At 42.1% G+C, this 13,115-nt stretch overlaps 1 protein-coding gene across 1 annotated transcript in view; it reads right to left on the bottom strand.

Annotated features, from left to right (window-relative positions):
• The window catches only part of PM20D1 (peptidase M20 domain containing 1), a 53,728-nt gene that overhangs the window by 20,208 nt on the left and 20,405 nt on the right, over positions 1-13,115 (bottom strand). The window contains exons 3-9 of the mRNA XM_001372175.3: positions 7,475-7,707; positions 7,078-7,164; positions 6,595-6,728; positions 5,476-5,595; positions 4,817-4,892; positions 4,306-4,367; positions 3,490-3,568 (exon numbers count right to left, since the gene is read on the bottom strand). Of these exons, the coding sequence (XP_001372212.2) occupies positions 3,490-3,568; positions 4,306-4,367; positions 4,817-4,892; positions 5,476-5,595; positions 6,595-6,728; positions 7,078-7,164; positions 7,475-7,707 (791 nt within the window). The remainder of the gene's footprint in view (positions 1-3,489; positions 3,569-4,305; positions 4,368-4,816; positions 4,893-5,475; positions 5,596-6,594; positions 6,729-7,077; positions 7,165-7,474; positions 7,708-13,115) is intronic.

Below are 13,115 nucleotides of genomic sequence, written 5' to 3' on the forward strand. Positions count from 1 at the left end.
TCTCAAGTGGAATTACTGAGAATGTTTTTTTCCAGCTATAGAGTTTCTTCTATTTTGGTTTATCATATACTGAAGTTACAGGTCAATTAGGCCAACCCTCTCATTTTACATAAAAAAGAAACTGAGACTTAAGGATGGGAAGTGACTTATCCAGGGTCACAGAGTAATTTAGTGGCAGAGACAGAACAAATAGCTCTTGACCTTTAATGGATGGCTATTTCATAAAATCACTTGTTGAAACTGGAATCAACTTCAGAGGTCATCTAGTTTAACCTTACTGTTTTTTTAAACCCTTCTGCTTTAGTAACAACTCTAAAAAAGAAGGGCAAGGGCTAGGCAAATAGAATTAAGGGACTTGTCCAGGGTCACACAACTAGAACGTGTCTGAGGTCAGACTTGAACCCAGGACCACCCAACTCAAGGTTTGGCACTATCCACTGTGCTATTTAGCTGCTTGTAGCCCAACCTTGTTTTACAGGAAGAAACTAAGGCCTAGAGAGAAGTGTTTTGTATGAACTCAGTGATAGAGTCAACAATGGAAGTGAGTCTTGGGCTCTTTCCACTTGACCTCAAGGAGATGCTAGGTATTTCAGAGATAGGTCATTGCAAGAAAACCTTGAATAGAATGCCAACATGTTTCCTGGAAGGGGGCAATACAGTGACCCACTGGCATGTTGACGTGACTTGGCTTATATCAGCCAATGTCATGTTGGAATGATAACCCTGGGGGACTGGACATAGGATATGTAAGTCTGGATGGGGAAAGGAAGGCTGGAAAGGTCTGGAGCTGTACTGAAGCCTGGGGATGCGGAGGGAATACGGTGATGCACGGGATGATTTCATGGCTGCCGCTGAACCTCAGACTAACAGAGCTCCCTCCTTAGACTAATTCTGCTTGGCATGAGAGGAATGAGCCAGGGCCCGCGTAGAAGAGTGGAAATTACAAGGAAGTTGTGTTCACTTTAATATAAAGAAGTTCCTAACATTTTGAGCTGTCCAAAGATTAAACAGGGCGAGTGAGCTCCTTGTCATTGGAGATATTTAAGCAGAAGTTGGATGCCCACAAAGCCAGATATGCTATGGAAGTGGGGGAGAGGGCTAGATGACTTTTGAGATCACTTCTAATTTCTTTATTTTTTTTTAAACCCTCACCTTCCATTTTGGAATCAATATTGTGTATTGGTTCCAAGGCAGAAGAAATCACTTCTCATTTCAAGAGTCAATGAGATTCTGCCACTGGATAATGATAATAATAATAAAAATATTTTTTTTCAGGCATTTTCCAGTTGTGTTTGATTCTTCATGACTCCAATTTGAGGTTTTTCTGGCAAAGACTGGAATATTTTGCCTTTTCCTTTTCTAGCTCATTTTATAAATGAGGAAATTGTGACTTGCCCAGGGCCACACAGCTAGTAAGTAATGTAGGGCTGTATTTGAACTTGAGAAGATGAGTCTTCCTGACGTTAGGGTGGGAGCTCTATCTACTGTGCCACTGAGCTGTCTAATAATAATAATAATAATAATTTATAGAATACTTTGAAGATTTACAAAGTATTTTATACCTGTTATCTCACTTGACCTTCAAAATAACTCTATGAATTAGGTGCTATTATCATCCCTCTTTTAGAGATGAGGAAATAGAAGTAGGCAGAGATCAAGTGATCTGCCCAGGGTCACACAGCTAGTAAGCGACTAAGACCATATTGGAATTTAGGTCCTTCTAATTTTAGATCTCTATCCATTGTGCCATCTAGTGGCCCAAGAAAATGACAAAGAGCCCAGTTTCGAGTTCCAAGTCGGCCACTTAACCATATGAAATTTGGGGAAAATTATTATTATTATTATTAAAACCCTTACCTTCCATCTTGGAGTCAATACCATGTATTGGCTCCGAGGCAGAAGAGTGGCAAGGGTAGGCAATGGGGGTCAAGTGACTTGCCCAGGGTCACACAGCTGGGAAGTGTCTGAGGCCAGATTTGAACCTAGGACCTCCCATCTCTAGGGCTAGCTCTCAATCCACTGAGCTACCCAGCTGCCCCCGGGGAAAATTATTTAACCAATTTGAGCCACGGTTTCCTTATCTATAAAGTAAGGATATTGGACTAGATCACCTCTAAGACCCCTTCCAGCTCTTGGATTGAGTGTTTCTAATTCTGAATATGTAAGAAAAAGGGAAATGGACAAGATGGCCTCTAAGTGCCTCTTCTCCCCCGTGAGGGCTCTGTTTACATCAGAGGGGGGTGCTGATGGCCTTTCTTGAGGATTGCTTGATTTAGATCCACTGCTTTCTCTACAGCAGGCCAAGGATATCAAAACGGCCAGTTTGTTGGCAATTCAGGTGCTGTTTCTATTCTGGCCACTGAGCAGCACTCTTGGCTCACTGACTACCCAGAGCTCTCTCCAAAGGCAGCCACCAGCTCTTCCCAGCTTTTGTGGTTATCCAGAAGAACAGCCTGAAGTCCTTCCCTGGATTGGACATTCACTCGATCCCTGAGATCTCTGAATGAGGTTCTCTCCACTAGGAGCAGGTTTAAAATCTGCCTGCTCCCTTCTATGACTGGGAAGCCAAGTTTGGAATTGGGGGGAGGATAGGTGCAGTGCCTGGCATTCATTAACTTGCAAGGAGGTGAGGTGGGATGGGGTGAGGCTGGGAGGGGAGAGGATGTGGAAGAGTAATTCCCAGAATTTAGAGATGACTTTCCCAAGATCATATAGCACGTTTGTGTCAAAACCAAGATGAAAACCAGGTCTTCTAACTCCCAGCCTGGTGAGTACTTATTCCCCAATTTCCCTGTACTGTATCCCCTAGGCAGGTGTCTGAGAATGGCCCCCAAACCTTCTGTATCTATGTGGGAACAGTACTGGATTGGCCATTAGAAAGCTGGATTCTAAACCTCAATCTCAAAGTCATTGAACTGGCTGAATGATTTTGGTCAAGTCATTGGAATCAGCCCAGACTTCAATTCCTTCATCCCACGGATGGTTCCACAAAATAAATACTTGCCTCTTCACTCAGTTGGTGTAGGACCATAGCTCATAGGCAGGATCATTGAATGAGAACAAGAAGAAACCTTAGGGGAGGATGTGGGGGTGTTTGGAGGGTCTAAAAGCAAAGGCGTTTTCGTTTTGAGGAAACATAAACCACTTGGGGTTCTACAGTGCATTTTCCAAAGGGAATCAGAAAACTATAAAGAGGTTCACCCTGCCCTGGGTCAGTAACTCCCACCTAAGCCACGTTGGTTTATATGGACACAGGGAGTATCTAAGAGCCAGGATGAATCACATTCCAGGAGCACAGGGAGAGTTAATATTTCCAAAGACACTGGATGTGCACACCAAAGAGGATACGGAAATGTTGACTCGATTCTCTATTTGTCTGGAGTGTGCCAGACAAGGGAGAAGGACGGATGTGTAAGGCAGGAGAGAATTTCTCCAGTCACCCAGAAGGTAAGCGGAGTCAAGGAAGAGGAACTTCCCAAGGGGTGTTACCTTAATCCCTGCGTTGAACATGGTAAGTGCCACAGTGGTTCGGATCATTGCATTGGAGACGAGAGTCTTCTCAAGTATTCTGAAACAAGAGGGATCAAGGCCAGACATAAGGAAGAACTAGCCAAGAGGGAAGAAGTAGAAGAGGTGCTGAAATGGATGAGTAGGAGAAATGGGGGGAATAACTCCTCGCTCAACTAGGTGGCTCTTTAAAAATGTTTTTTTTAAACCTTTGCTTTCTGTCTTAAAATCAATATTAAGTATTGATTCCAAGGTAGAAAAGCGGTAAGGGCTAGGCAATGGGGGTCAAGAGATTTGTCTAGGGTCACACAGCCAGGAAGTTGCTGAGGCCAGATTTGGACCCAGAACCTTCTGGGGCTGGTCTTTATCCCCGGAGCCACCTAGTTACCCTCCTGAGCTAGGGAGATTTAAAAAGACCCACTACTAAATACATGGGCTACAGGCAATGAATGCCCTTTGGAAAGGAGGGACCAGCTGGCAAGTTTGGGGTCTTTTTATTATTTTTATTTTTTAAATTATTTTTTAAATTTTATTTAATTTTAATATATTTATATATATTTATATATTTTATTTATTATATATAATATATAGTTATATATATTATAAGTAAAATAGCATTTTATTTAATTAATTAATTTAGAATATTTTTCTATGGTAACAAGATTCATGTTCTTTCCCTGCCCTCCCCCAACCCTCCTCCCATTGTGCCACTGATCAAGAAATTTGGGGTCTTTTGTACAGAAACTACTTAGTTAAAAGAGGGTGGGAGGCTGGGGTAAAGGGACAAGAACTCTTTACCTTTTCATAATAGGTCCAAATATCCATAGATTGGTCAGGATGACATTCAAAGGGAAGCTAAACTAAGAGGGGAAAGAGTCAGGTTAGCAGAATTCCCAGAGCCCAGTGGCCATGGGGTTGGCACACGAGAGTCGGTGTGTCTGAGGTCAGAACCTCTCCATAATCTAGGTCTATAGCATTCTGGGGCCCTGTGATCAGGGACCTGCTGGGAGGCTGTGATTACCCATCTGGGCTTGTCTGTCTGGTGAAAGGGCACCAACCTCCCAAGGGGCATACAGAATGCTGGCAGCGTGGAGGGTGGAGAAGGAATAACTCCCACCCCAGGGCCTGGGTCAACACCATTACGACATTAGAGCTGGAGGTGGGGTGGGGAGTGGGTCCCTTGGCCATGGATTAGCCCGAGGCAAAGAGACGGGTGAAGGGAGGACAGTGGGTTCTGCAGCCCCAGATGACGTAATCTCCCTTTCCTCCCTAGAAAGCTCTGCCTCCCCTGTCCCTAGGAGGCCCATACCTGCCCGGCTAGTTGCTCCAACAAGGCCTTTTCAGGCCCATCTCCAAACATGTTAGGCATTGGTGTTTGCTCCAGCCTGCAAAAGACATGATTCCCTCAGACATGCTCAGAGTGGCAATGTGGGGCTGTGGAGCGGGGGACATTTCTCCACTCTTGCCTCAGACACTTATCTGTGTGACCATGACAAGTCACTTAACTGCTCTCGGCCTCAGTTTTCTCATCTGTAAAATGGAGACGACAATAGTACCTACTTTATAGGAATGATTTGCAGATCAAATGAGATGCTGTCCTCAAATACTTGAATGTAACAGAAGAATAAAGGCAGGCAAAGATCTAGCATAGCGATCGGATTCTACTCCCAAAGTTTCCTTGGTTTTGATGTTAAATTTGCTTCTTTATTTACATGGGCCTTCCTCCCCTATCCCTCTCTTCTGGTTTATGATGACCTGCTTGGGATAACCTGCTCCACTTAACCCTGTCTACCTGGCCTGCCCTGACTGAACCCAGGCATGAGCCCAGTGAGACTGATCACTCCATTCCTGACTTCTCATTCTTCCCTATCCCCTGGGTCATCGTCTACCCAGGCCTGAAATGGGGAAGAGCCGGGGCTCCCAGAGTATGTCCTTGTGGAGGGTACGAGGCAGGGACGGACCACTCACCGGCTGACAGCTGCTGCAAGGATGCCAATACTTGTCTCCTTAGGTGGGGCTGATGAATGGCCAGGAGCAGAGTCTACTTGTAGCATGAGGTTCATGCCACCTTTCTCTGACACTGAAATCCTAGAAGGACACAATTAAATTCAGTAAACACATTTTTTTAAGCCCTTACCTTCCAAGGCATTGATTCCAAGGCAGAAGAGTGGTAAGGGCTAGGCAAAGGGGGTTAAATGACTTGCCCAGGGTCACACAGCTGGGAAGTGTCTGAGGTCAGATTTGAACCTAGGACCTCCAGTCTCTAGCCCTGGCTCTCAATCCACTGAGCTACCCAGCTGCCCCTCAGTAAACACTTATTAAATGCCAGACTGTGGGACAGCTAGGTGGCTCAATGGATAGAGAACTGTGACTAGAATTGGGAGGACCTGGGTTCAAATCTGGATCAGACACATCCTAGTTGTGTGCCCCTGAGCAAGTCACTTAACTCCCATTGCCTAGCCCTTACTCTTCTGCCTTGGAATCAATATATAGTATTGATTCTAAGATGGAAGGTGAGGGCTTAAAGAAACAAAGGGTGGGTGGGAAGTCAACAAGCAACGAAGGCAGTAGGGTGGCTTGGGTAGGGGGAGCATTCTGGACAAAGGAAACAGATCAATAAAATTCTCGAATTGGTAGTGCAGAGGGTAGGTGGAGGGTACAGAGAGTAGTGGTATGAGAGAAGGTTGAAAAGATAGGGTGGTACCTAATTGTAGAGGGCTTTGAATGCCAGGCTCAGGAAACTAAAGTTTACTCAGTAAACAATAGGGCATCACTATAGGTTTTAGACAGAGAAATGGTCTGACTGGACTCTGCCTGGACTCCTTCTAAGATTCTTATTAGGGTATCAGTCGTGTGTTTCCCAGAACTAAGGTAAACAATAGGATGGACCTTCTGGACTGTTGGATTTAGGAGTGGAAAGGCAGGAGGGGGTTAAAATAAGCTATACCAGCATGGTATAAAGCCACTTGGCTCCAATGGCAGAAGAAGGTAGATAAGATCTCTCCAAAAGATAAGATCTCTCCAAATAAGATCTCTAAGAGGTCCAGCCCAGTAGGAAGAGCAAGATGCTGGGGTGACTTTACTCACACTGCAAAGGGTTTCTCAATGCCCGAGAAAAAACTATCGAAGATGTAGCCTCCTTCGTCTATGATGAAGGAAAGTCGGATACCTCGTGATTCCAGGAGGGCTGCAATCTTCTGTGCGCCATGTTTCCCAGACACCTGCCCATATCATAGACCCACACTCGTCTCTTCCCAATCTGGTCTCCAATGTGTGTGTGTGTGTGTGTATGAAAGAAGAGGGAGGGTATACACAGTCTAGATTGGCAAATTCAAATCCTTCTACACCCCCCTCTTTTTAATCTTTCAGGGATGAGAGCCAGGCTTTGGAAGATCCTGCCTTATACCCTTATGTCCCCTGGAAAATGTGAGTATTAGAAAGAAACATGATGTCCTTTTAGCTGAAAGGCAAATAGAATTGGCTTAAGATCTGGAGTCTTGGGAACTCAGCACCTTAGGCAGTCATTCTGACTTCTTGGGGATTCTGTTAATGGGTTAGGCTATGAATTACCTCTTCATCATGTCCTAGGGAGATGTAGAAAGATCTTTGAGGGACATAGTTTCTTCTTAGCAGCAGTTCCATGGCTTGAAGGATTGCCTGAAGGACATAACCACAGAGGGAGGGCAGGAAGACTATGAGCAAGGGCCAGTGGGAAAAGTAAAACTAGGAGAATATTCAGAGTCTTGGCTCAGATTTCTCCAGAGATAAGATTTTGGGGGACCAGAAAACATTTTGACAGAATAGGCAAATTCACATCGTGTTAGAGCAGTTTCCAGAGAATAAGACTACTAGAAGAGAGCACCCAGTGGCTTTCCTCCATTCTCTTGCAAAGTAGAGGATTCTCAACATTGGGCAAATGTCTGAATGTCCCCCCCCCCCCGCCCATTTTGGGTATTGTGAGGCAAACCATAACGGAGTTTTTGTTGTCCAGTGTGCCCCGGCCATAGATGAAACCATCACGCTCCAGCCCAGAGAAGGGTGGCACCTCCCAGCCATCTTCTGATGCAGGTACAACATCAATGTGAGCAAGTAGCATGTAGGGCTCCAACTTGGGATTTGACCCACGGATGGTGAAGAGGTGGCTGTATTCTTCCACAACCTCATGGTGGATGAAGCTAGTGGAGAACATGGAGGGGAAAACTGGGGGGAAAAGAGAAAGAAGGAGAGAGAGATACCAGGGAGAAGGTGAAAGAGAATGACAGAAAGGGGGAGGAGAGAGCAAGAGAGAGAGATAGAGGGAGAGAAACAGACAGCGAGAGAGAGAGAGAGAGAGAGAGAGAGAGAGAGAGAGAGAGAGAGAGAGAGAAAGAGAGCGAGAGCAAGAGAGAGAGAGAGAGAGAGAGAGAGAGAGAGAGAGAGAGAGAGAGAGAGAGAGAGAGAGAGAGAAAGAGAAAATGAATAGCTCCTTTCTTCTTTGCCACCATACCCCATACTGTGCCCTCCTTTTAAACTATAGCTGAGGCATTACCTCCAGGAAAGTTTTCTGGTCTAATCAAAACCATTTTCTTTTCTTTTTAAATCCAATTTTATTTTTTTCCAGGTCCAAATTCTCTTCCTGTCCCCCCTCCCACCTCTCTAACCTACAAAGAAGGCAAGAAAAATAATTATCTATAGATATGTGAAATAAATTTCCATATTAGCCATGTTCCCACCCCCCCAAAAAAAACAAGAAAAAGAAAGAAATAGAATAGAATATACTTCAATCTGTACTCTGAGTCCATTAGTCCTCCATCTGAATGATTCACTATGACTTCATTGGAATTATGGCTGATCATTGTATTGATCAGAGTTACTAAGTCTTTCAAAACCTATAACCTTTAAGATATTGATTAACGTAAAATTGTTCTTCTGGTTCTTCTCACTTCATTTTGCATTGATTCATACAAGTCTTGCTAGGTTTCTCTGAAACCCTTCCCTTCATCATTTCTTATACCACAGTAATATTCCATAATATTCATATACCATAATTTGTTCAGCCATTTCCCAATTTATTGGAATCCTTCCAGTGTACAACTCTGCTACCACAAAAAGAGTTACTATGTCCTTTTTCTCTTTCTTTGATTTCCTTGGGGTATAGACCTAGTAGTGGTATTACTGAGTCAAAAGTCATGCAGTTTAATAGCCTTTTAGACATAGTTCCAAATTGTTTTCCAGAATGGTTAGATTAGTTAACAAATTCATCAGTAGTGGAGGGTCTGTTTTCTCACATTCCCTTCATAATTTGTCATTCTTTTTTGTCATTATATCCAATCTAATGGATGTAAGGTAGTGCCTCAGAGTTGTCTGAAATGTACATTTCTCTGATTAGTAGTGATTTAGAGCATTTAAAAAAAAACAACCCTTACCTTCCATCTTGGAGTCAATACTGTGTATTGGCTCCAAGGCAGAAGAGTGGTAAGGGCTAGGCAATGGGGGTCAAGTGACTTGCCCAGGGTCACACAGCTGGGAAGTGTCTGAGGCCAGATTTGAACCTAGGACCTCCAGTCTCTAGCCCTGGCTCTCAATCCACTGAGATACCCAGCTGCCCCCTGATTTAGAGCATTTTTTATGTGACTATGGATACTTTGATTTCTTCCTCTGGAAGTGACCTATTTATGTCCTTTAACCATTTATCAACCAGGGATGGTTCTTAGTCTTGTGAATTTGACTCAATTTGCTATATATTTTAGAAATTAGATCTTTATCAAAGAAACTTGCAGCAAGGATTTCCCCCAAGTTCTCACTTTTTTCCTAATTTTATCTCTATAAACTTTGTCTCCCATGAGGGAGTTTGATCATGAATTCTTCCCTTATCCATAGAACTGAAGGCAATTTCTTCAATGTTCCACTAATTTGGTTATGATATCATCCTTTATGTCTAAACCATGCCACCCATTTTGAGCTGATCTTGGTATATGGTGTGAGATGCTAGTCTATGCCTAGTTTCTGCCAGACTACAAAAGAAATTTCCCCAACAATTTTTGTCAAATAATGAGTCTTGCCCCAATACCCAAGGTCTTTGGGTTTTTCAGACATTAGATTATTGTGCTCATTTACTTCTGTTCCACTGACCAACCTATTTCTTACACAGTACAAAATTGTTTTGATGAGTATAGCTTTGTAGTATAGAGCTCTGGTACTGCCAGTTTCTCTTCTTTCTTAATCTTTTTTAGATTAATTCTCTTGATGCTTTTGACCTTTTGTTCCTCAAGATGAATTTTGTTATAATTTTTTTCTATCTCTATAAAGTAATTCTTTGGTAATCTGATTGGCATAGTACTGAATAAGTAATTAATTCAGGGAGCATCAACATTTTTATTATTTTTGATTTGGCCTATAATCAGATGAAAAATTAGCATCGCCTGAACTACATTCCCAGCATCCTTTTAAGTTACGTCCTCATTTTACGTAAGGATGCTTAGGAGACAAATTTGGCTGAGACGTACACTGTGGGGCTCTTTTTTCAGAGCTTGTGCTTTTGGTAAAGTGCTGCAGGTATGAGTCTCTGTCTCTCTTTTGCTCTGCTCACTTGACTGACCTACCTATGAGCAACTGATATTTCTCTAATTATTTAGATCTGTCTTTTTTTCTGGTTCAAATTTATTAATCAACAAAATACATAAACAATATAAAAGAATTTCTACCTCAACTTTATGAGACCCATCATCTATAAATTCCTGAGAACTCCTCTTAGTGTTTGTTGACCAATTTACAACTTGATCTGATATAATTTTTCCTCTTCTGCCATTTTTTTTTAAACCCTTACCTTCCATCTTGGAATCAATATTGTGCATTGGTTCCAAGGCAGAAGAGCAGTAAGGGCTAGGCAATGGAGGTCAAGTGACTAGCCCAGGGTCACACAGCTGGGAAGTTTCTGAGGCCAGATTTGAACCTAGGACCTCCCCTCTCTAGGCCTGGTTCTCAATTCACTGAGCTACCCAGCTGCCCTCTCTTCTGCCATCTTTGACATATAAACCTCCTTCCTCTCCATTAGTCAGACATAAATTTTCAAGTTTATTTTTTTTCAGATCTGTCTTTATGTGAAGTGTTTTGTAACTGTATTCATATAACTCCTGTATGTAGTAGGTTGTTATGGTTTAGTCATTCAGTTGTGTCCAATTCTTCTGATTCTATGGACCATACTGTCCATGGGGTTTTCTTGGCAAAGATACTGAAATGGTTTGCTATTTCCTTTTCCAGTGGATTAAGTCAAACAGTTTAAATAACTTGCCCAAGATTGCACAGCCAGTAAGTATCTCAGGCTGGATCTGAACTCAGGTCTTCCTGACTCCAGTCACTGAGCCACCTAGTTGCCTTCTATGTGGCAAGTACATCCCCTCAAATATTTTATACTGCCTGCAGATATTTCAAATGGAATTTCTTTTTCTGTTTCTTACCTCTGAATTTTGTTGGTAAAATGCAGAAATGCTGATGTTTCATGATGATTTATATCCTGAAACTTTGCTGAAATTTTTATTTGTTTAATTATTTTGAATAGCTTTTTGTTGGACTCTCTAGGGTTCTTTAAATAAATCTTAACATATCAGCTGCCATGTTGTTGTTGCTGTTTCAGTCATTTTCAGTGACCCCATTTGAGCCCATTTTCTGGGTAGAGATACTGGAGTAGTTTGCCATTTCCTCTACAGCTTGCTTTAATGAAGCAAACAGGGTTAAGGGACTTGCCTACTGCTATACAACTATTAAGTGTCTGAGGTCAGATTTTAACTACGGAAAATGAGTCTTTCTGACTCTAGACCTGGTACTCTATCTATTGAACTACTAACTCAAAAAGGTGGGTCAGAAAGAATCAGATACGATTAAAACAACTGAAAAATAATAAATAAATATATTTCTTTAGGATATAGAAATCTTTGTAAACTGGGACACAGATGTCACTAATGGCTCCATGATCTCAGTGTTATGAGTACTCCCTCCAACATTGTCTGTTACAATCTCTCCATTCCTATCCATTTCATGCAACTCTTGTTCATCATTTCCTGTAATCATAACACAGATATATATACTCAATGGCATGCATCCCCCTGAATTACTGGCTTTCTAGTCTTTTTCTCTTATTTTCTTCTTTTTATTCCCTTCTCTTCTTTTTTTCAGCTTTTATTTTCTTTCTATTGAATAAAAAGGAAAAATAACACTCTTGGAATAAATATGTATAGTCAAACAAAAGGAATTCCCACATTTGACCTTCCCGGCTTACATAATCTCTCCCAAAGGAGGAAAGCAGACCTTCTATTTCTTTCTCTCATTCTCCCTCCAACCTATTCATCTAGACTAGAAGTGGGAAAGTGTTTGCCACTGGGGAACATGGAAAGATCTAGTCCCATCAATTGATCTTATGAATGTGGGGAGTCCACCTTCAGCAAGAGGTATGCCTCCAAGGAAGTGTGGACACAACTAACTCACTACTCTAGAAACCTGTACAGGCAGAAGAATGCCTTTGGCTTATGCCTTTAGGTTGTTCCAGTTGGCTACCTGAAAAACAGATTTGGGGCAAAGAATGAGGAAAAAGTCCAAACCACCATGTAGCTAGTGTGATAATCCTTCAAAGGTCAAAAGGACCAAATTCTGAACTTTTTCACTTTCCCAGTGAGGATGTCTCTTTATTTCTCCAAGGTAACAAAACACTGAAAGAAAATGAACTCTTCTGGCCTAATCAAGAACCAGAGGTCACTACTACGTTGCTGGTAGAGTTGTGAACTGATTCAACTAGTCTGGAGGGCAGTTTGGAACTATGCCCAAAGGGCGATAAAAGACTTTCTGCCCTTTGATCCAGCCATAGCACTGCTGGGTCTGTACCCCAAAGAGGTAATGAGGAAAAAGACTTGTACAAGAATATTCATAGCTGAGCTCTTTGTGGTAGCAAAAAATTGGAAAATGAGGGGATGCCCTTCAATTGGGGAATGGCTGAACAAATTGTGGTATATGATGGTGGTGGAATACTGTTCTGCTGTAAGGAATGATAAACTGCTTGATTTCTGTCGGAGCGGGAAAGACCTCCATGAACTGATGGGGAGTGAAATCAGCAGAACCAGGAGAACACTGCACACAGAGACTGAAACATTGTGGGACGATCATATGTAATCGACTTTGCTACTGACAGCAATGCAATAATTCAGGACAATCCCAAGGGACTTATAAGAAAAAAATACTATCCACATTGAGAGAAAGAACTATGGGTGTAGAAACGCAGAAGAAAAACATTTGATTTTTTACTTATTTACATGGGTATTGGATGTGGGGTTTTGGTTTTTAAAAGATTATTACAAAAATGATTAATATGGAAATAAGTATCAAGTGATAATACACGTATAACCCAGTGGAATTGCTTGCCAGCTCTGGGAGGAAGGGAGGGGAAAAAGGAGGGAAAATTTTTGAATCATGTAACCATGGAAAATACTTAAATACAAATTAAAAAAAAGTCAAAGTTCCATAAAAGAAGAAAGAAAGAAAAGAAAAGAACTAATGGTTATCAATCCATCCTAGATCAGGAACCTTGGACCTGATTGCTAAAAAGAGGCAATCTCAAAAGCTGTTGCCTTATTCTCATCACC

This window comes from Monodelphis domestica, chromosome 2 (genome assembly GCF_027887165.1).
Source record: "Monodelphis domestica isolate mMonDom1 chromosome 2, mMonDom1.pri, whole genome shotgun sequence".
Classification (NCBI taxonomy): Eukaryota; Metazoa; Chordata; class Mammalia; order Didelphimorphia; family Didelphidae; genus Monodelphis; species Monodelphis domestica.